The sequence below is a fragment of the Salvia hispanica genome, chromosome 4, assembly GCF_029641045.1.
Source record: "Salvia hispanica isolate PSC_SH4W2 chromosome 4, Shi_PSC_v1, whole genome shotgun sequence".
In the NCBI taxonomy this organism is placed as follows: Eukaryota; Viridiplantae; Streptophyta; class Magnoliopsida; order Lamiales; family Lamiaceae; genus Salvia; species Salvia hispanica.
The window spans coordinates 54,642,303-54,665,417 of NC_142695.1; the positions used below are offsets into that span (position 1 = coordinate 54,642,303).

The 23,115-nt window shown below is 38.1% G+C and overlaps 5 protein-coding genes across 5 annotated transcripts; 1 reads left to right on the plus strand and 4 right to left on the minus strand.

The window, feature by feature from the left end:
- The first annotated feature begins 524 nt into the window (after positions 1–524).
- On the plus strand, positions 525–1,055 carry LOC125195446 (floral homeotic protein AGAMOUS-like). Its single transcript, XM_048093594.1, has one exon. The coding sequence runs from the start codon at positions 525–527 to the stop codon at positions 1,053–1,055; it is 531 nt and encodes a 176-aa protein (XP_047949551.1).
- A 6,208-nt stretch (positions 1,056–7,263) lies between these two features.
- LOC125193409 (cation/H(+) antiporter 15-like) lies at positions 7,264–10,267 on the minus strand. Its single transcript, XM_048091192.2, has 3 exons — positions 9,876–10,267; positions 8,779–9,756; positions 7,264–8,669 (listed from the first exon to the last, which is right to left on the minus strand). The coding sequence occupies exons 1-3, from the start codon at positions 10,098–10,100 to the stop codon at positions 7,389–7,391; spliced, it is 2,484 nt and encodes an 827-aa protein (XP_047947149.1). The 5' UTR covers positions 10,101–10,267; the 3' UTR covers positions 7,264–7,388.
- Positions 10,268–11,076: 809 nt separating this feature from the next.
- LOC125192700 (high mobility group B protein 14-like) lies at positions 11,077–13,122 on the minus strand. Its single transcript, XM_089070196.1, has 6 exons — positions 12,963–13,122; positions 12,758–12,889; positions 12,156–12,213; positions 12,019–12,063; positions 11,522–11,602; positions 11,077–11,406 (listed from the first exon to the last, which is right to left on the minus strand). The coding sequence occupies exons 1-6, from the start codon at positions 13,016–13,018 to the stop codon at positions 11,344–11,346; spliced, it is 435 nt and encodes a 144-aa protein (XP_088926322.1). The 5' UTR covers positions 13,019–13,122; the 3' UTR covers positions 11,077–11,343.
- Positions 13,123–17,059: 3,937 nt separating this feature from the next.
- LOC125195447 (agamous-like MADS-box protein AGL61) lies at positions 17,060–17,792 on the minus strand. Its single transcript, XM_048093595.2, has one exon. It carries the CDS (start codon positions 17,638–17,640, stop codon positions 17,119–17,121), a length of 522 nt encoding a protein of 173 aa, XP_047949552.2. The 5' UTR covers positions 17,641–17,792; the 3' UTR covers positions 17,060–17,118.
- Positions 17,793–18,624: 832 nt separating this feature from the next.
- LOC125191917 (3-oxoacyl-[acyl-carrier-protein] synthase I, chloroplastic-like) lies at positions 18,625–22,517 on the minus strand. Its single transcript, XM_048089351.2, has 7 exons — positions 21,910–22,517; positions 20,809–21,240; positions 19,878–20,051; positions 19,406–19,519; positions 19,209–19,310; positions 19,036–19,102; positions 18,625–18,922 (listed from the first exon to the last, which is right to left on the minus strand). Exons 1-7 carry the CDS (start codon positions 22,372–22,374, stop codon positions 18,855–18,857), a joined length of 1,422 nt encoding a protein of 473 aa, XP_047945308.2. The 5' UTR covers positions 22,375–22,517; the 3' UTR covers positions 18,625–18,854.
- Between the last annotated feature and the right edge of the window lie 598 nt (positions 22,518–23,115).

Below are 23,115 nucleotides of genomic sequence, written 5' to 3' on the forward strand. Positions count from 1 at the left end.
GTATAGTTTTTGTTACAAATTTTTGTAATAATAATAAAAAATTGTTTACTAATTTATTGCTTATATTTATAGAATCGTTATAATAGTGTGATTCATAGTGATATAGAAGCAGTAAAAGAATTCAATTATTGGGAAATGATTCACGTCATATGAATTATGAATATCCACATCGATATTCTATTTTACTGAAATATACTGTACAACACTAGTACTACTATTAAAAATGCTATTTAGTAATAATTAAACAAATAGTATTACAAATAGGCGGAGAAGTAAATTAAATAATCTAGTTTAGTTTTTTTGCAGTATGGCTAGGTTTTCCGGTTGGTAATCGCAAAGAAGGAAAGTAAGAGAAGGAAAGTAAGAGTAAAAGAGTAAGAGAGTAAGAGAGTGAGAAGGAAAGTTTCATTAATTACAGCAAACGGCTATAAATATTGGATTGTTAATCCAACAATTCACACGTCTAATTTCTCTTCATTCGATCTAACTATTTTCTACTCTTCACTCTTGTTTCTGATCTACCAATGGAAAATCCTCAGAAAAAAACGCTTGGTCGAAGGAAGATTGCGATGAAGAAAATCGAGAAGAAATCCAGTCTTCAAGTTGCCTTTTCCAAGCGCCGCGGCGGCCTTTTCCGCAAAGCCACCGAGCTCTCCATCCTATGCGGCGTCGAGATCGCTATTCTGGTGAAATCTCCGGCCGGCAAACTCTACTCGTTCGGCCATCCCTCCGTCGATGCTCTCATCAACCGCGTGGCCCCCTCTCCGGCTGCGAAGAGGAGATTGCCTTACGGCAACGATGGTGGTCTGCAACTCCACCAATTGGAGCAATTGCTCAACTCCTTGGACAAAAAGGTTGAACAAAATCCGAACGATTGCGGCCTTCCATTGTCAATTCATGATGAACAACCTTCTTCTTCTTCTTCAAATCTGATGGCAGCAGATGAGTTTGTGATGGATGCAGCACTTCAACAACTCATCGCAGCAGATCATGACATTGTGATCGATACAGATAGCTTTTGGGATGTTGAAGAAGCTCTTGCCTTCTTCAATTGATTACATCAGAATTGTCGATCACCCTAATTATGTGAATACATTCATCTCCAAAATTAGGGCTTTTATGCTATCTTCATATCACTATCATGTACTGTCACATTTTACGTTGATAATAGATTAATTCTCAATTCAATCGTGTTGTTATTATGCTTTAATTTGATTCTTCCACACTCGTACAAATTGTTGAATAAACGATTGGTGGTTCTTGATCAAAATTTCGTAAATCTCCCAAACTACCAAATTTTCACTACTACACGCACAAAATTGCATAACTCTCCTAAACTACCAAAATTTTACTACAAAGTGTTTTGGATAATTCATTATTTTGTGTAAGAATCAAGTCAAAATAAAATTGAGTCAATAGATTTGGTCATGTTCATATAATTAAGGCAAGTTTCAAGATGTTTGTATTAAGGCAATATGATCGCAGCAGATAAATTTTATGATTATGAAGAAACGTCTTCACCACTTATCAGAATTATCACATTTTGGGAGCCTAACTATGCAAATAAATTCATCTCGAAAAATTAGGGGGTTTTTTCACATCTGAATTAGGGTTTTTTATGTTCATGTAAATAAGGCAAGCATCGAGATGTTTGTATTAAGGCAAGTGTGTTTAAATTAAAGAACGTTGAGGGAAAATCTTTACAAAATCTACAACTTTCCAAACTTAAATAAGGTAAGCGTGTTTTAGATTTTTGATTATGTCATCAAGATTGGAAGCATTTAATGAATTTTGGTGCAACTTTTACACTATGGTATATATACGTTGAGAAAACTTTACTATTTATGCATGCAAAAAACTAGTTATAAAGGCTAATGTACCCTTAAAGCTTTAGATTATATCTTATTGGGCCGAGGATGAATTATAACCAATCAAAAACTAAAATTCAAAATCCGGCCCAACTAAAAAGGATATTGATAATCAACTGAAAACTCATTGCTGATCCTAAAAGAACACTGGAAACATTTGTTTTTAACAATATTTATTTACTATATATTCCATTTCAAATTAATTCGTATGCCGTAGAGGGAGCCCATTTATATCATAAGCCGTATTTTTGTTCTTCTCGATTGATTTTGATAAGAAATAAATTGTAAATTTTGAAATTTTTTTAAAGATAGGAAATTTGCAGAATAATTCACAAAATATACCAAAAATGCAGTGATATTATATGAATAATTCACAAACCGTATAAAATGTCTGAATGAATTGTCTATTTTTCAATTTTTTTATAGGATGTGTACAATATGTATACAGCAAATAAAGACAGTACTCGTCCAACTAATATTGTACTATAAAATTATTTTCGCGCTTTTTTATATAAAGCTCTTGCTATGTGATTTTTACAGTCATTTGTGTGTGAATTAGTATAATGATAACTTGATTGATGGATATATGAAATACTAAATTTATAATTAAAAAATAATAATAGTTGAGTTGTCATATCTATTTCGGGCTGTTTTACTAAGAAACAATTCCTTTTTTTTTTTTTTTTTTCAAAAAAACAACATATTTTCTCCTTTTTACTTTATTTCCTATTCATTTATCTATGTTATTTTTTTCCTATTTTATTTTCGTTTTTCTCAATTCATTTAAAATATTTTTTTTAGATCTCGTATTCGAAAAAAAATGTCCCTATTATATAGGGATGGAGAAAGTATAAAAATAGGACTTAAACTGGAACGATAGACCAAACATTAAAGATTGGCGACAGAAGAAAAATGGAAGTTAGCAGAGGTTGATTTGTTAGATATAAAAATGTGCCTCGTGGGCAATGGCTGGCCTGCATGATTTTGAGCATATTTCAATTAAATGCCGCATAAAGTGTGACAACAAAGCAATATACATATGCAGTTTGTTAGGCAAAATGACAATAAGGCCTAATTACATTTAATATGATTAGCTATTGCAGCCACACATAAGAACAACCAATAAAACAATAGTTTATTAGTACTTTATTTCATACCACGCGCAATTTTATAGTACAAAATTTTATCATGCATTTTGGTTGGTAAAAGTATATACACTTTCAATATATAAACTACATAAATAACTTAAAAAATATTATGATAGGTTTACATGCTTTACATTAACTGAGAATTGAAGTTTAAACAAAACCAGAGCTAGAAAAAATCTAATACTAATAACTCTAAAAATCAAAAGACATACATATACTAACATCGACTCCTGGGATTATTTTTTATATATATTTCTTTTATTTATCTCTCTTTATTATGAATAGACGTGAAAGATCTCTTACTGCAAGAGTACTCTTATTTTGATTTTCTATATATGGTCTACAAAAAAATTGAACGAACCAAAATTATACCCTTCGAATTAAATACTAGTAGTTGGGCAAGAAAAATAGAATATCAAATTTTATATATTAAAAGTATATCTGATTAATTCATATATATGGCCAGCAAGAAAATAGAAAAATACAACGAAGAAAGAAAATTGGAATATCGGTTCAAAAGCAAAGAAAAATATTCGTTATATCTTTTCCATCATTTATTTGTCACTTTTGACGCCTTTGTCTTTTAATACCACAAAGCTTCAATCTCAATTGAATATTTCAAAAGTGCTTTTCTTTCACGACAGAAACGAGATTCTTTACAAATTTTAACATACATTTCATGATTTAAAGAGGAAAAAATTGTAATTGTTATTTCTATAATGGGACTATACTATATTTATAAATATATACTATATAAAAGTTAAATTGTACGTAATATTTACGTAGTTAAGTCGACTTATAGTGTAAAATATTTATTCAACTTAAACCTATTGACCATTGACATGAGCAAAACATAATGATACTAGAATTGCATACATGCTCCTATGTTTATTTATTATGTCTATGCTTTTTTCTTAAAGACAATTATGAAAATACAATACTTATCAATTGAATAAAACTAGTAGTACTTCTTTTTCTGTTTAATTAGTTGTTTTGTGGTAAGTAAAGTATCCATGTCCCATTCCCTAAATATATCTTATACGACCTTGAGAATCCAAATTTGTATTGCAAAGAAATCTATTTATTTGCATTAAAAAGAAAAAGGCAATTTCACTTAATTTAAAAATGTTCACAAAATCCTTCTTTTCCAATCCAATATGTCGGAGTTTTAATCACTCAATTACTAGAATCCTCTTTAAGAAGAGCTCATTAAGAATGGAAGTAGTGTAAAGGAGCTTGCTCATAGTAGAATCAACAATTGCATGACATTTTCCCTATTCACCCCACTAAAATGGAGAACCATTAGGTTATGTTGCAAGAGGGGGCGGGACCGGCGACTCACTACGAAGGAAATGAGGGCGAGCTAGTGATGTCCGATTGTTGGATTGTCTAATTTGGCATACCGAAAATAAAGAAAAATGTCAGTATTGAAATCGTCATACCGAAATCTTTTTGGTAAGGTAGAGTTACGGTTTTTCTCCTACCAAATTTTCGATAAGTTATAAGGTATGATGGTTTCAGTAAGATTTACTTACTCATCCCTACATGTGTTGGCCTAGCGGTAGAGTGGTTGATGTCAAACCAAAGATCACACGTTCGAGTTCATCGTTACAATTTCTTTAAAATTTATATTTATTTATTCTTTATTTGCCAAAAAAAAAAATAATTACTATTTACAGAGAAAATCATTATTGATCAAATTTTAATAAGTTACAAATAAAGCAATACAAGAAGAGTGGAAGTATCGAAAACAGGCTGTTCATAGTAGAACCAAGTATTGCACGACATCCATCCCATTCAACCCCACGAAAACGCGGAACCGTTAAATACAAGGCCTACTCGCAGGGGCCCACATAAACACTACGTGAAATTCCCAAAACACCCCTGATGACGTCCGTTATTCTACTTTCTCCCCTCTATTAATTCCCGTTTTTCTCGTAATACTAAAAAAACAAAAAACCCAAAACTCATTGTCGTAACCAACCGCCGTTTCACGATCTCAATCAGATCAGCGGAGGATTCGATTCATGGAGAAATCTTCGAGTTTCTCGCTGTTCTTCAAGAGGCTGAACAAGAAGGGGAACAGCAGCCGGAGCGAGAGCGGGAGAAGCACCTCCTCCGGCAGCAGCGGCGGTGGCAGTTCGTGGCGGTGGAAGTTGAGGGGCTCCGCCGCATTGCGGTGGAAGAAGAGGTTCAATCTGCACCTCTGGTTCATAGATGACGTCCTTTTCAAATTCGTCTCCGCCTTCGAGGCCGTGTGTTTGGTCTCCGCGCTCTGCTTCTTCTTCCTCTGCTGCGGATGCCATTTCTGATTTTGATTTTTTTTCTTCTCCCCTTCTCGAATTGAATCGCACAAGCACGTGGTTCTGGAGTGATAACTGACTGAAGGATTTGATCTGATGTTTCATTATTATGGCTGCTGTTTTCTTTTTCATTTTTTTCCAGTTTGATCTTTTTCCTGGATCATACTTATGTGTAAAGGCTAACATCAGCTGTATTAATTTTACTGATATATTCTTTATGATTTCTGCTGTAATTCAATATCGGTTGTGAAACTTCTGAATGATTTAATCTGCGTTCTATTTCACTTTGAATTAGTTGATTGATTTTTCATAAATATCAAGCACTTGTTCGATAAATTATTTGATTTGAAGATCTTTGATAAAATTCTTTATGATTTCCAGTTTGATTAGGAGATTATTTTGGAGTAATGGGAAAGTTATTCTTATTCAGATATTTAATTTGAGTAAAAAACAATCTTTTCCTAAATTAATGTAGAATTCTAAATATGTATAGTAATATATTCATTCCATTGAAAATAATTAATATTTCTAAAATACTTCAAAATTCCATTTAATTATATACTACATGTTTGACACGGTTTATCATTTCGATCGTCCCTGAAAGTTTGACACAGTTTACCATTTCGTTTCGTTCCTGAAAGTTTGACACACTTCACTTTTACAATTTTTAGTAGTAGACCTCATATTCCACTAACTCATTCCTACTCACATTTTATTATAAAACTAATACTTCAGAAGTAGGACCCACATCCCACCAATTTTTTCAACTCACTTTCCATTACATTTCTTAAAATTCTTATCGGGGCAAAGTGTGTCAATATTTGGGAGACGGAGGTAGTATAATATTAGTAGTATTTTTTAAGCTAATATTACTAATATTTAGAATTTCGATTTTAATCTGGAGGGCCATAAAATTTGAATTATTAATTACAAATATTGCATCACTACAGAAATCATAGTATTCTCTAAATTAAGATAAAATTTGTGTCTATATTGTGCTCCCTTAATTAATGGAGAATTTTTTTGGGTTAAACATTCCGTTATAATCATTCAACAATAGGTCAAGATTCCAAAAGTTGGAGAAAAGATATACTACTAGAAGAAAAAGAAGACAATAAAATAAAGTTTGAAGTGGCTAAAGAATTCAAAAATAAACTAAAAATTACAGCAAATATATTCTGTTTAATGCTTAACCGTTGTGGCTGCAATTTGGCAATCAACGGTCGAAAGCTACCTAATGCTCACGACAAACGACAGTTGTAATCTTGTGTTAATTCAATATTTATTGACTAATTTTAATGCCTTACCACCCAAGGCAAAGAAAGATCCTTAATAATTATATGCATTAGTTACTGTTAAAACGAAGACCATAGACTCCCAACGGTTATTAATTAATAGCAGTAGGGGGTGTTTGGTTTGCAAGATTATATCCCGGATTAAATTAATAGTGTGTTTGGTTCATGAGATTAAGTCCTTCAACTATGGATAATCATAGGATAATTAGTCTTAGCTAATCCTCTATGACTAAAATAATCCCACAACTCAATCCTAGATTATATCTTGGTATTATTTTATCTTGTCAACCAAACACCACCGTAGTATAATAAGTGTTGTTTAGCGGTTATGACTCATTATCGTATAATTATTATCTATCTAATATTAAGTTGTATTAAGATTATTTTAATTGGATGAGTAACTAATTAACTCTCTAAGATTAGACCGTGAGATTGTTTTAGTTGAATGACAGATTCTAACTCATTATCATAAAATTATCCATGATTAAAATGTGACATTCTTAACTTTGTCATTTCCATTTCAAAGCCCTATTATTGCTCTAAGGTCCTAACACAAACATTAAATGAATAGTTATAACTTTTTCGGCCGTTGTCTTCAATTTTCTTTTTAACTTTAGATTATGAAATACTACCATATAGAAAACTGAAATGAAAACAAAAAGTGAAAGTTTCTCTCATTATGAAAAACTGTAACAAGAACAACATCAATTGCCACAATCAAACTCATTCAACAAGCCTAATACAACTCACAACTAGATTGCATCAATCCGTCCATCAATTTTCATGATCCCACTTCCTGAAACTCCCAAAAGACTCAAACTTCTCGCTCTCCACCGGCGCCGTTTCCCTCACCATCTCCTCTCCGGCATAGTTCACCGACGTGGCCGACCTGTACGACCCCTCCCTCGACCTCCCGGACTCGTTGTACTGCTGCACGATCATCACCGAGAACGACGACTCGAACTCCGACGTCACCAAAAGGTCCCCTATCGGCCCCAGCTCGGGACAGTCACACCAGTCCGCAAGCCCCGTCGTCAGCGCCGACTGCATCCCTCTTCCCCTTCCGACGATGTACAGGTCGTGGTAGTGCTCGTCCATCGACTTGATCGCCTTGATCGTCTCCTCCTCGTCGTCGAGAACCAGGTCGAAGCACCGGATGTTGGCGCTGTTCGCCGTCGCGTTTCTGAACTTGTTGTAGTAGTCGTCGTCGAGGAGCTTCTCGCGCTCCGTGTCGATCTCGAGGCTCACGTGGCCGGCCGCCTCGTGATTTGCGCTGGCAGCCTCCGAGCTCGGGATGAACCTCACCACGGTGAGCTTGCTGTCCGTCTCGTCGGCCATACGCCACGCGTACGCGAGGGCCTCGCGGTCGTCTGGCCCTCCGAAAAACAGGGCCGCGACGTTTTGCGCGTGGTCCTGCGTCTCCGCGGCCCCTCGGTCGACCAGGATGCCGACCGAGCAGGGCGCGTTATCGAGGATGCCCTCGTTGATGCTGCGGAGGGACGGGTTGATGTCCTCCATCTCGCCGTCCGCGTTCCGCTGCTTGTGGAACGGGATGACGAGAAAGGACGCGCGGCGCTCCCGCGCGACCGTGCACACGTCGTCGTCCATGGTCGTGTAGGGGCAGCGCGCGGTGATGACCTGCGTCGCGACCCCCTCGGACCGCAGCTCGTAGTTGTCGAAGGCCGTGATGATCTGGTCGGCCTGGAGCTCGACCGTGCTGGAGTTGCGCAGCCCGGCCTTGCGCGAGCTGTGCACGACCATCATGGTCGAGGCGCGGCCCACGAGCTCCACGAGCTGCAGGGCGAACACGCTCATCGGGGACTGGGCACGCGCGTTGGACGTGCGGAGGAGGTGGATGATGCTCGGGACGTTGCGCGTGGTGTGGATGCACGCCACCACTCGGAGCTCCTCGTCCGATTTGGCCTTCTGCACCGTGCGCCTCTTGTACGCCACCACGTTCTGCACCGGCTTGAACCAGACAGCCGCCGGCGTTGCGATCATCGTCATCACAAGAACCGCCACGATCATCACCGAGTATGTCTGCGTGCTCAATGCCTATCAAGAACACAAAAACAACCATTGCCACTTTACATTAGCACAAACACAAACACAAACACACACACAAACACAAACAAAAACAAAAACAAAAACAGAGGCACACTACCCCTTGTATCTGGCCGGATTCAAGAATGATCAAGGCCATCACGCTCTTGGTATTGCACATGAACCCGACGGCCATCGCCTCATCGACCGGGATATCAGAGAAGGCCGAGACCGCGAGAGCGCTCAGCACCTTGACACCGCAGGCCAAGAGTATAACCAGCAAAACAACAGCCCAAGAAGTCTCATTCGACATCGAATCCACATTCGTCCTCAGCCCACAAACCACAAAGTAAACCGGCATCAGAATCCCCATCACGAAATCCTCCAACTTATCCACGATCGTCACCTCGAGCACCTCATTAGGTATGATGAGTCCGAACACAAACGCCCCGATCATCGGGTGCGTGCCACACGCGTCCGTGATGACCCCACTAAGGGCCATCCCGGACACAATGGAACATATATAGAACTCACTATACCCCTGCCCCTCGGGGGCCCTCCGGATGATCCAGCTAAGGCCGGGGCGGACAAAGTAGACGCAGCCGAGGACAAACGCCACAGTGCTGATCACGGACCACTGCATGTTTGACTGGGAGCTCGTGACAGCGAATCCGAGGGCAAGTAAGCCCCATGAGCACGTCTCGTTGATGAGGGCCGAAGACAGGGCGGTCTTCCCGCTCTCGACGTGGAGCATCTGCTGCTTGTCGAGGATCTTGGTGAGGACGGAGAAGCCGGTGACGGTGAGGGCAGCGCCCCAGAAGAGGCAGCCAGCTCTCTCCGGCTTATCGATTTGGAAAATGAAGTATAACCCTGAGCCAACAAAGAAAGGGATGATGATGCCAGAGAGAGCTACCTTCATAGCCTTTGGACTAGTTCGCATAATTCCTCTAACATCCATTTTCAATCCGATTAAGAAAGCGTAGTAAGTGATGGATAAATGCGCCATCGGCTCCAATATTCTGAACGAATAATTTGGGAATGCGAGCTTTCTGTATGCCGCAATTCGCCCAAATACGCTTGGCCCTAACAGTATACCACCCTGAAAATCGAACAAAATACCAAATCAAAACAAAATTGAACATCGATTCAACACAATGCAAACCCTAAATCAACGAATTGATCAAAATTGAAGGGAATCGGAGGGGGAAAAGGAGTTACGAGGACTTCAGCGATGAAGGGGGGTTGGTTGAAGGGTTTAAGAGCGAAGACGAGGAGGTGGATGACGCCCATGGAGAAGGTGAGCTGGATGAGGAAGAGAGAAATGAGGGGGGTCAATGGATCGGGGCCTTCCCAGAGGCCATTGAACCGGTAAATGGTTTCGGCGTAGCACAGAATGGTTTGATTGAGCTTGGCAATGTCCATCATTCCTGGAATTGCCGCCATTTCTGTGCTGCTACCACCTCATGCGCCGCGGCGGCCTCCTCTTCTTCCTCCTCCGCGTTGTGGAATTGTTGTTGAAGCGGAATGAGATTGATTGTGGGACGATGAGAGAGAGAGGGAAGGGAAATAAGGAGGGAAACTGGTTTTTTTCATGGTCCTCCGTTTTCCGTGGGAATGGAAAGCCGTTTACTTTATTAGGATATTAATATTAATATTATTATTATTATTCAAACTACTCAGTGATATTATTATTATTAATTTAAAAATATATAATATCATCGCTAAATTCAAATCTGATAACAGCATGCATGCATGCACTGAACGTACTTTCTTTTGTAAATCCACTTTGTATTTCTCCATATTTATTTAAAAAATGATAATTGACCGGAAATTCTTAAACTTTCTTAAACTTTCTTCAAATTCTGATTTTTGCGTATCAACATTAAAATCAAGATTGATTCATTCTCATTTTCAACCAATCAATATATCAGCATTGATATGACTTGATGACTTACTTACTTGACACTATCATGCATCAATGAAAACAGCGTGACACTGAAGGCAACCACAACATTCTATTATTTGTTGTACTTCATTCCATTTTGTTCCTCATTTTTTCATTTCTTCATTCCATCTCATTCTTTCTTAGTATAAACTGCCCTTTACAAAAATATCGGACAAAACCTACTACTCACAAGTTTTAAATCTCTAGTGCTTCAGATACAAAGAACTTACGAAGCACAACTAAATTGGTAAGACATTTTCTCTTAAATTAGTGTACAACGCGTTGAAGATCATAGCATCAAAAGAACAAGATCAAAATGTCAAGATTTCTATCTGATTGATAGAACTGCAGTGAACCTGAGAAAAAGAACAATTTATACCAGATTTCTTGATTTCACTAAATAAGGTATGGATCTACACAACAATATACAAGAGAGTGTATGGGAAAGTGTGGGTATAGATGCTTAAGACGCAGTTCAAACTAAAAATGTACATAATGGCAACTCCCACCACTTGAATCATGCAATAGACAGCAAGGTTTAGAACATGTCTGCAATCACAATCATGTGAGCTTGTACATTTAGGGTAAGAAGACCATTTAAATTTAATCAAATACTCAAGACTGTGATATCCCTAAAACTAATCGAGTTTTCTGCACAAAAGATTATACAGATACGGATACAAGAAACAGAGTCGAGAAAGTGGCATCTACAGTTGAGCATTGTACCCTAGTGTAGCAGTTTCATCCATCAAAATCCGAGTCGGCATCAAGGTCCGACTCGTCTTCATCAAAATCCCCACTCTCCTGCAAATTGTTTATCATGTTAAAGAAATGTCTACCTATCATTACCTTTTCTTTTCTCCCTCTGTTATGGAGCAATACAGAAGGTGGAAATGTTTATATTTTACTACAGTTTTACCTTTCTTTTAGTGAATTTTACCATAGCCCTATCAAACTCTGCTCGTTTTTCAGTGGCGATATCATAGTACTTCACCTTTTCCTACAGATCAGAAACCATAATGCATCAGAAATGGCAACAGTGCTTCGTAACAAGCTGCACTTCAGGTGAATGCTCAAACTTACAACGTAACAAGCACATTTGAATCAAGCAACATTATGAATGCAGTAACTCAGAGCAACCAAGTTACATAGGATGAAGACCATGACAAGACATGAAAGAGAAAACAAATAATGCAGGACCCAAAATCTATTCATCGAGATACTTGCTTCATCTCACGCATCAAAAAGGGATGTACTGCCTCATCTAAATAAAGTGGAAGAAGTACGTAACTTTTCTCCTATTTACTTTCCAATTTGTCTACACAATATAGTTTCAAGAGAGTGTAGATTCTCCCCAAATCATAAAATTAGTCACTAAGCTCTCAGATGAATAGCTGCAAAAGTTAGATCATAAACCTCATATGTCATCGTATTCCACTTCTCCCCACATGCTTTCCCGATCTGCAATAACGCTGTAACCATGACATTTTCACACTAAACCAGAAACATAAACAACAGATGATTAGTCCATATTGGGTCTCTGCAGTACATACATGACACATTGACTTGATATCAGGATTCATCTCTTGATATTCCTTACGAAAATCCTGCCTGGAACATCAAAAATTCATTGCAGAGAGGTGTTCAGGTGCAAAACTGCAATTTCGGTATCTTCTCAAGATTTGGTGAATTCGAAAGAGTATTTTCATACTTAAAGTGTTTCGCTTAAAATCTATGACAAACCACTCAACGATAGCAAGCTCTTCCATATACTAAACAACAGCAGATGCAATATTGGAAAAGTAAAACAAGTTCACAACAAACCTCAGCCAGCAAGAACAACCAACTACAATACATCAAAAGATAACAACCTTTTTTCAGCACACAAAACTTGAACTGAATTCAACTTGGAAGACGAATAAAGGGAATTCAGAATCATTCAATTGCTAGTTAAACAGTGTTGAACATCCAATAAAAGCTGCATTTTGTTCTCTACCTTTTTTCCCCAAAATACATCAATAAGACCTAATTATCACACTCTAAAACACTTCAATTCTTCAAAACAAAGCCACACACACATTGAATCAATATAGTGAAGTAGAAACATACATAATTTTCCATGATTTCTACATAAATTGACAAACGAAATACGTACAGGAAATAGAAGAAAGCCGGTGGAGGTTTCTTAGGTTTCATGGCGTCAATTTTCGATATAATTTTTCGCGCCGTCTTCTTCCTTCCAGCCTTCTTCTTGGTCTCACCATGATTCAATAGCACGCCAATTTTCCTTTGGAAGAAAAGAAAAAGGCTCTGTCAGCACATTTTGGGCGGAAAATTGATGAAACTAAAACTTGTTTTACCCGTTAGTTTTGGTAGAAGTGGAAGCTGATGAAGTTGTCGTTTTAATTTTAGTCATCTCGGCGGCGGCGGCGATTGATCGTGGCGGAGGGCTCTGCGGCGACCGATCGGTGAGTGGAAAATGCGCACGAGCGGAATTTGGGGAAATCAATGATAGGATAAGAAAATGAGAATATACTTTTATTACTATAAAATTTTCAATGCAATTTTTTGGCAGTTGTATTATTTTATTAATCAAATTTTCAAATATTTTTCAAAAAAGAAAAATTGTACTCCTACAGTCCTACGTCATGTTATTAGACTCAATAATTACTAGGATGAAAGTTTGATGTATGTTTAGAAAATGATATTGAATTATGAAATTAAAGAAAATGGAACAAAAAATATTAGTACTAAGAGCATCCCCATCTGTGCTCTTAGCTAAGAGCATGGAAGTGGGCCCGGACCCACTTTTACTGCTTGTCCTTAGCTAAGAGCACAACACCCACATTCGTGCTCTTAGCTAAGGACAAGCTCAAGGGTCCCACCATTCTATTATTATAAAAACATTTCCACAATATTAAAATGCATTAAAATATCCGAAATACTATTACAAATTACAAAATAATTAAAAATTACATAATTAAAATCCTAAAAATTAAAAATTATACAAATAAAATCCTAAAAATTAAAAATTACACTACTCGTTGCCGAATTTCGCCCAAATGTGATTGATTAGATCTTTTTGTAGCTCAGTGTGGGCTCTTGTATCGCGCATTGTGTGTCTTCTTTCCATCCTCTCGTTCACCGTCGTATGCACACCTCGGCGTGGGGGAGACCTCGCGGTTGAGCTTCCGGCTTCATCCTCGTCGTAAAAGTTACCCGCCATCGGTCCTTCGTCAGCTATAATCATGTTGTGCAAGATAATGCACGTGTACATGATGTCGGCGATATTCTTAACGTACCAAAGCCGAGAAAGGGACTTCACAATGTTGAATCGGCCTTGAAGGACACCAAAAGCTCTTTCGACGTCTTTCCGAGCAGACTCTTGACGCTGCGCAAAAAGAATCCGTCTCGGCTCTTGTGGATTGCTGAACGACTTCACGAAAGTCGACCACCTTGGGTAGATACCATCGGCGAGATAGTAACCCATGTGGTATGCATTTCCGTTGACGGTGAAGTCGATCGCCGGTGCTACACCATTCAAAACATCATCGAAGAGTGGTGAAGAATATAACACGTTCAAGTCGTTGTTGGATCCGGCAACACCGAAATATGCGTGCCAAATCCATAGGCGGTAGTCGGCGACCGCTTCAAGGATAAGCGTTGGGCCGCCACCTTTGTGCCCGCTTAAGTGTTGCCCCCTCCAAGCAGTCGGGCAATTCTTCCACTTCCAATGCATGCAGTCAATGTTGCCTAGCATACCGGGAAAACCGTGGACTGTTTCGTGAAGACGAAGCAACCGTTGACAATCGTCGGTGGTGGGTGCCCGAAGGAATTCCTCGCCGAAAGCAGAACGAACGCCGTCGCAAAAACTCTTGAGGCATAGGATTCCAGTTGACTCACCGACATGCAAATACTCGTCGAAGAGGTCAGCCGTTTGCCCAATAGCAAGTTGTCGGATGGCACAAGTACACTTTTGCAACGCCGTGAGACTTTGTCGACCGGTTGCGTCTGCACCTTCTTGAAAATATTCAACGCGGGTGGACAATGTGTTGACAATACGCATAAACAACCGTTTTGACATGCGAAAACGGCGCCGAAAGTAATCTTGTGGATACCGCGTGGTCGGAAAAATAGTCGGCAAAGAGCCTTTCATGGGCTCCCTCTCGATCACGAGGGATGTAGCGACGTTTTGCTCTAGTTGGTTGAGGAGGAGGGGCGTTGGCGGCGATAGGCTTCATAGGCGGCACGATATTGTTCATAATATTCTTGTTCTTCGCGCTCCGCTTCCGCAATGAGATTGGTGAAATCCATTTTTGAATTTTTTAGAGAGAGTTTGGGTGAGAGAGGAAGATGTAGATGATTAGTATGAAAAAGTATGAATGAGAGATAATTTGATGTGAAAAGTGGATGATGAATGTGTGTATTTATAGATGATTTTGGGATTAAAAAAAATCAAAAAAATCCAAAAAAAAACGTCTATAAACGGCTCTATTTTTTTGGGAATCCAAAAATATATATTTTTTTTTTTTGGTATTATTTTGAATTATTTATGAATTTTAAAAAAAAAATTAAAATTTGAATTTGCCAACGACTATGCCGTTGGCCAATAAAAACACGCCACGTATGGCTGCTCAGCGGCACGGACGTGCTCTTAGCTAAGAGCAGCGCCGTGCCGCTGGCACGGACGGACAACTCTCATCGGCGGACGGACTAGCTCGTGCTCAGCGGCACGGACGGACGGACAAGATCTTCAAACCGCTGCGGATGCTCTAAGTACTACTCCTCCGTAAACACTAATTAAAATTAAATTTTAATATTTCAAAGTTTTTTATTAAAATTGATAAAATCACTAAAACTGCATGAATAATTTGGCAAACGTGTCATCAATTAATTTAAGACACTTCTCTCTTTTGAGTCATACTCCCTCCATCCCTGATAATTCGTCTCACTTTGATCGGGCATGGTTTTAAGAAATGTAATGAAAAGTGAGTTGAAAAAGTTAATGGAACGTGTGTCCTATTTTTGTATATTAGTTTTATAATATGATGTGAGTAAGAATGAGTTAGTGGAATATGAGGTCCACTACCAAAAATAGTAAAATGTGAAATGAGACAAATTATGTGGGACGGTTCGAAATAAAAAAATAGGACAAATTATCTGGGACGGAGGGAATAAATATTGCCCATTTTTCAACTATGTATATATGGTTCTTGTTTATATTTTGTAGTATTCAAATTTTTAGTTTCTTTTCTATATACTTTTTCTTCTATTTTTTGCCTTTATCTAAAATAGAGTTTTGGGTGTTTTCTGAACAGTAGTTTCGAGTTGATTATACTCCATATTAGTAGTATTTTTTTTGGTTGGACTGGAATTTCGAATTTCAGCTCTAGATTACAATTAATTAAAGCATGTAACTTCTATTCAGTTCACCTTCGGCCCAATAAAAATTTGATTGAGCTTGTTTAGTGAAATTCGTTGCATGGAGTATAAATTAATTGACCTTGAAATCATGTTATTCAATTTTCTCTGTGAAATAAATCAATAATACAAATGTCAATAAGCTTCAAACTATGTTATATTAGTACTATACTCCTATATATAAAAGTTCATTTTCCTTAAAACTTCGTAAGATGTAAGAATATCATTCATATAACTATCAATTAAATCTTTACACTAAGTAATACTCATATTATGATGCATCCAAACTATAAAAAAAGGCATTTCCGATATAGAAGTTATAACTAAATTCGAGTATATATTTTAACTTAATTATAATATCATGTTTTTAGGGCACATTTGCCTTTATAGCTAGGTTTTTGCATGCATAAATAGTGAAGTTTTCTCTATGTATACCATACGATAAAAGTTAACGTTACTCTAAAATAAATAAAAAAAAATCATTAAATGCTTCCAATCTTGATGACATAATCAAAAATCTAAAACACTACCACCACGCTTGTTCATAACTGATTTAGTTTAATTGGAAATTTGTTGATTATGTACAGATCTTTCCGGAACTTTCCTTAATACAAACACACTTGCCTCAGTACAAACATCTTGTAACTTTCCTTAATTACATGAACTCATAACTCAATTTCACTTTACTTTGACTTGATTCTTACACAAAAAATGAATTACCCAAAACTGTAGTAAAATTTTGGTAGTGTGGGAGATTTATCCAATTTTGATGTGTCCGTAGGAGTGTTGGAGAATCATAAGAACAAAAAACACAACTGAATCGAGAACTAATCTACTATCAACATTAAATCATGTAGATCTATATGTTCACATAAAAACCCTAATTTTGATCGAGAACCTCCAATTTTGTATTCAACAATTTGTACGAGTGTGGAAGTATCAAAGGCATAAAAACAACACAATTGAATTGAGAATTAATCTGATATCAACGTAAAATGTGACAGTACATGATAGTGATATGAAGATAGCATAAAAGCCCTAATTTTGGAGATGAATGTATTCACATAATTAGGGTGATCGACAATTCTGATGTAATCAATTGAAGAAGGCAAGAGCTTCTTCAACATCCCAAAAGCTATCTGTATCGATCACAATGTCATGATCTGCTGCGATGAGTTGTTGAAGTGCTGCATCCATCACAAACTCATCTGCTGCCATCACATTTGAAGAAGAAGAAGAAGAAGGTTGTTCATCATGAATTGACAATGGAAGGCCGCAATTGTTGGGATTTTGTTCAACCTTTTGCTCCAACGAGTTGAGCAATTGCTCCAATTGCTGGAGTTGCAGACCACCATCGTTGCCGTAAGGCAATCTCCTCTTCGCCGCCGGAGAGTTGATGAGAGCCTCGACGGAGGGATGGCCGAAGGAGTAGAGTTTGCCGGCGGGAGACTTGACCAGAATTGCGATCTCGACGCCGCATAGGATGGAGAGCTCGGTGGCTTTGCGGAAAAGGCCGCCGCGGCGCTTGGTAAAGGCAACTTGAAGACTGCTTTTCTTCTCGATTTTCTTCATCGCAATCTTCCTTCGACCAAGCGTTTTTTTCTGAGGATTTTCCATTGCTAGATCAGAAACAAGAATGAAGAGTAGAAATTAGACGTGTGAATTGCTGGGTTAACAATTCTATATTTATAGCCGTTTGCTGTAATTAATCAAACTTTCCTTCTTACTCTCTTACTTTCCTTCTTACTCTCTTACTCTCCTTGCGATTACCAAACCGGAAAACCTTCCCATACTGCAAAAAAACTAAACTAGTAGATTAATTTAGTTCTCCTAATATTTGTAATAATATTTGTCTAGTTAATTACTCCCTAAATACTAAATAGCATGTTTAATAAGTACTAGTGTTGACAAGTACTACTACTGTATATTTCAGTAAAATAGAATATCGATGTGAATAATCATATGAAGTGATTTCCGTAATCATTTTTCCAATAATCGAATTCTTTTACTGCTTCTATCTCACTCTGAATCACACTATTATAACGATTCTATAAATATAAGTAATATTTTACTCCGTCCGTCCACAAACAATAGATCTATTGTTGTTCGGCACGGGTTTTAATATAGAATTAGTAAAGTAAGAGAGATGAAGAGAAAAAGTAGGTAAAGTAAGGGAGATAGGGAGAAAAAGTGAGTAAAGTATGAGAGAGAAGAAAAAGTGGGAAAAGTACGAGAGATAAACTTTCCATTTTTAGAGAGTGATCTATTTTTTGTGGACATCCCAAAATGGCAAAAGTGATCTATTTTTTTTGGACGGAGGGAGTATTATTTAGTAAACAAACGTTTTATTATTATTATAAAAATTTGTAACAAAAACTATGTAATTTGTTTGGATTTTAGTATGTCCTACAATTTTAAAAATTAGTTTAAAAAATTAAGAATTTTGGATTTGTATTTTCAACCAATATAGTCCAAAAAATTGAGATTAAGTTTGTAGTAAAATGAGTAGTGTTTTTTTTTCTGGAACAAGAATATAGTTTCAGATATTTTTGAAAATATAAAAAAAAAAACTTGTCAAAGATAAAAAACCGAATTCCCAAGTAAGGAAAATTGATGAATGGTGATAATTCAAACGTTGTGCAGTGTAAGTTGATTTGAATTACCCGGCAGTATCTACATTCATGAAACTGATAAATTACAATAGTCCTCAAACTAAAAGCTAAACTCACAGCAAAGAATGCAAAAATCCCTCGTTTGGATTTTCCCAGAGTGCGAAATCAGACGAGAGAGCGCCTCTGATCAGCCGTGTATATGGTAGATTTCTAACATGATCAGGGCTTGAATGCAGAAAATGCTACAACGGAGTTGTGCCCGCCAAATCCAAATGAATTTGAAATCGCTGCATATGATAACAATCACAAACAAATTAAGAAACCCGTAATGTATGTCTCCACACGAGAGAGATCACCGGATGATGTAGGTAGGGGAAATTGGAGTTGGGAAGCATCTTACCAACATTGACTTCGTGTTGCTTCTTCTTGTTTGCAACAGTGTCGAACTCAACAGAAGGCTCTGGATTCTACGTGAGTAATTATAGACGGTAGTTAATGTTGTGTATAAAGCTAAAAGAGGGTGGCTGAATCTGAAAGAGCTCCATTTTAAATGCAATAGCATTGTGGACTTACAAATTGATTTATTGAAGGGTGAAGCCAGCCTGTTGTGATGGCTTTCACGGTTGCTATGGCTTCTAAACCACCGGCAGCACCTAGGCAGTGCCCTATCATTGACTGGAATAACATGAAAAAAATGAGAACTCTACCACCTGTCACGTACTCAAGCAAAGATTACGAGCATAGCACAAATACAGAGCTTCGGGGCTTACCTTGGTTGCATTGATTTTTATATCTCTAGTGTCCTTGAATACCTTCTTGATAGCATTTATCTCGGCTAAATCACCAACAAGAGTGGAAGTTGCATGGGCGTTTATATAGTTAACCTGAAAGAGGACTCGAATCTGTTACTAATGCAAAAGCATTCAAGCAATAACATTTTAGACAGGTCCAGACAAGGATTGGTATTCAGTTACATTTTTTTTGCCAGTGACATCTCATAGCCTCTACAAATTTTGCCAGAATATCTGAGGGGCACGATAAGAGTTTCCGTAGGAATAGAGAAAAATGAAACAAAGAAGAACTTAGACTAGGAAAATTCCTTGAACTAAGAGTAAAGTTTGTAATAACTTGTGAAAACATGCACTTGGAGCATTTTTGTTTAATTGTCTTACTTCTTCTAGTTGGTGGATGCAGGAAAAACAAACAGAACACAAAAATGAATTGTTTGGGAAGAAATCACACCTCCTCAGGGGAAACACCTGCATCTTCAAGGGCACTCAGGATGCATGAAGATACACCAAGCCCATCAGCCCTGGGATCAGTCATGTGATAAGCATCACAAGTGACAGCACCACCCAAATACTCTGCAATTATTGGCGCACCTCGTTTCATTGCATGTTCCAGACTTTCCATAACCTGTTGAGAAATTTGACAAAACTAAAGGTCAGGCAATTGATTCAAAGATATGGTATTCTGCTCAGCATCAACCTTTTACCCACATATATATAGTCAGCATCTAGCACAAACTTTTAAAGGAAGATCAAGATAATCTATTGATAGTAGCAAATTCATATACAATGACAGAATTCTTTCAATATTCAAAAGTAATGAAAAGGAGGAAAAGAAACTGAAGAAAGAAAAGATCTAAAGGGTCTTAACTGCCTTTGTTTTCTTTTTCAATATAATTCACTATTCATGTTTCAACTAAACCGTGTCCCTTATCCGTATATAGGCTTGATACTTGTGCTCCATCATGCACACCTGTATAAGTATTATGTGTGAAATGGATGTGTGGGCCAACCAACTGTAGCTCTAATATGATTCATAACCCCCAAATACAACGAGTCAATTTTATACTCAGACAACTATTTTAGATCATTGGTTCTATTCCAACTCTACTTAATAGCCTATATCACCAATACAATATGAATGTGCCCATAGTACAATCATAAATATGGATATGCAGTACATTCTACACAATGAGGAGAGAAACCCATTCCGATGTTTCAACACACTGCCCACATGCAGTTGGCTTAACAAGTCATGGATATGTTCCGAGGAACACATCTCAGCATCTGAGTTAAAGTTCTCCCACAAAATATCAACTACTTTGCTGCTCAGTAAACAAATGATCACAGCTCATTCACACACACAGAGAGTGGAGCTAACTTACCAAGACTCCAGCACCTTCACCCATCACAAAGCCATCTCGATCTTGGTCCCAAGGCCTAGAAGCAGTTTTCGGGTCATCATTTCTTTGAGATAGAGCTCTGCATGCAACAAAACCTCCCAGTCCAATAGGAATAATGGCAGCTTCAGTCCCACCTACTACCATCAAATCTGCTTCACCTCTACGAATGTGATTCGCAGCCGCATAAAAGCAATAATTTGAAGTAGCACAAGCCGTTGAAATCGAATAATTTGGCCCCATCAAGCCAAGATCAATTGCTAGCAATGCAGATCCCATGTTCGTTATGGCATAAGGGATGAAAAATGGAGTAATCTTCCTGTGACCCTTCTCAATTAGAGCCTGAACACCATCAGAAAATACACTAAGACCTCCCATTCCTGTCCCAACCAGAACACCAGCTCGAATCTTGTCAATCTGCAGTTGGAACAAAACAATAGATTTCAGATAACTGTGACCTTAATGAGAAGAGAACACTAACAACTTTCACATGGGCAGAAGAATTTAAAAGGTCTAAAAAACAATCAGTCAAGTTTATTCTTAAAATCTCAGGCTAAACATCAAATCTCAGGCTTCCATATCAAATAGTAATAAAAATAAATCAAGTCATCCAATCAGTCAATGATGCTAAGCAATTCGAACAGAATCACCGATGTAAAAAAGCAAACTGAACCTTAATTTTTTAGTTCCAGCATGCATTTCAATTCAACCAATCAACTACTCATGAACAAATCAACAGTAACTCAGAAACATAACCAAGCAAAATCCAACCAGAAAACACCTAATTAAAGAACACTGAGAACTTTCACATGAGAAGAAGAATTACAAAAGGTCTAAAAAACAATTAGTCAAATTCTAATCAAAATTAATCAAGTCATGCATCCATTCAATGGTGCTAAGAAATTCGATCAGAATCATCGATTTAAGTTCCGGCATTTATTCATCCAGTTCAACCAATCAACTACTCATAAATAAATCAACAGTAACTCGAAACATAACTAAGCAAAATCCAACCAGAAAACACCTAATCAAAACCACAATTCTCCAAAATTGTAACTGAATCGAGCACCGGAAATCACCAATTACCTTGTCAAGCTTTTCGCCGCCGAGATCCGCGCTCTCGAGCGCCTTCTTCCCCGCAACAATGCAGTACCTCAAGCAATCGTCCAATCTCCGATCGTTTTTGCCATCGATGTATCCCTCCGCCTGGAAGCCCCTAATCTGCCCGCCGAATCGCGTGGGGAATTTGGAGGCGTCGAAGCGGTCTATGAGAGTGATGCCGCTCTCACCGGCCAGCAGCTTTTCGTAGTAGGCGTCCACATCGTTCCCGAACACGGAGACGAGCCCCATTCCCGTGATCACCACGCGCTTCTTCGGGTCCGTCTCGCGCTTGGGCGCCGTGGCCGTCGATGCGGAGATTGTGAGAGGGCGCCTCGTCTTAGCTGTGGCTCTGGCATTGTAGCTGGGTAGAGCGGCGGAGTGCTGCCGCGAGCGGCGGAGGGTTTCGAGCGGGGAGGGGTGGAGGAAGGCGGTGGATTGGAGGGCTTGCATGGCGGCGGAGGCGGAGGCGGAGTTTGCGATGAAATGAAATCAATTTGGTGATGAAATGCAGCAATGGAGTGAGGAGAAGCAGTTGGATTTGTTAGCTCTGATGTTGACTGCTCTTCAATTTTTTTCCTTTCTTAGCCAACAAAAATTAGGCCAAACTTTGTGTGCAATAAATACACCCTATCATGAGTTGCAGTATCATGAAAACAAATTAGTGGATCGGACCTAGTGAATAAGGTCGTTGCAGAATCGAAAGACAAAGGCTATGCGTTCGCCATTGCTATCTATGGAAACAGGGCGAAAAATATAAGTGAATCCGATCATTGGAGAAAAATGTCGCGCCGTGAGAATGAAAACAACTTAAAAAATCGAATTTAATAGAGTTTTGCGGACTTTGGTGGAAAGACTTTGGATAGGCTAAAAAGATCCATCTAGAAAGGGCAAATTCGCAACTGTGTAGGTAAAAACTATGTATATCATGTTTAAATATGAGAAAATTTATCGAGTTGTGTACCTAAGGTGCTATTTTTTCCGAAGTCCATAAGAATATTTAAGTGTATGGAAATTACTACGAAAAACACAACTAAACCAATTGTAAGTGGTGTAGTAGATGAAAGTATCTTTTCACGGGACAAAGTAATAGTATAATACTTTTGGCTAGTGCTTTTGGACTGAAGTATTATAGTCTCTAGAAATAAAACGACTTCCTCATAACATATAGAGTCGTCCCAAATCCGCTAGACA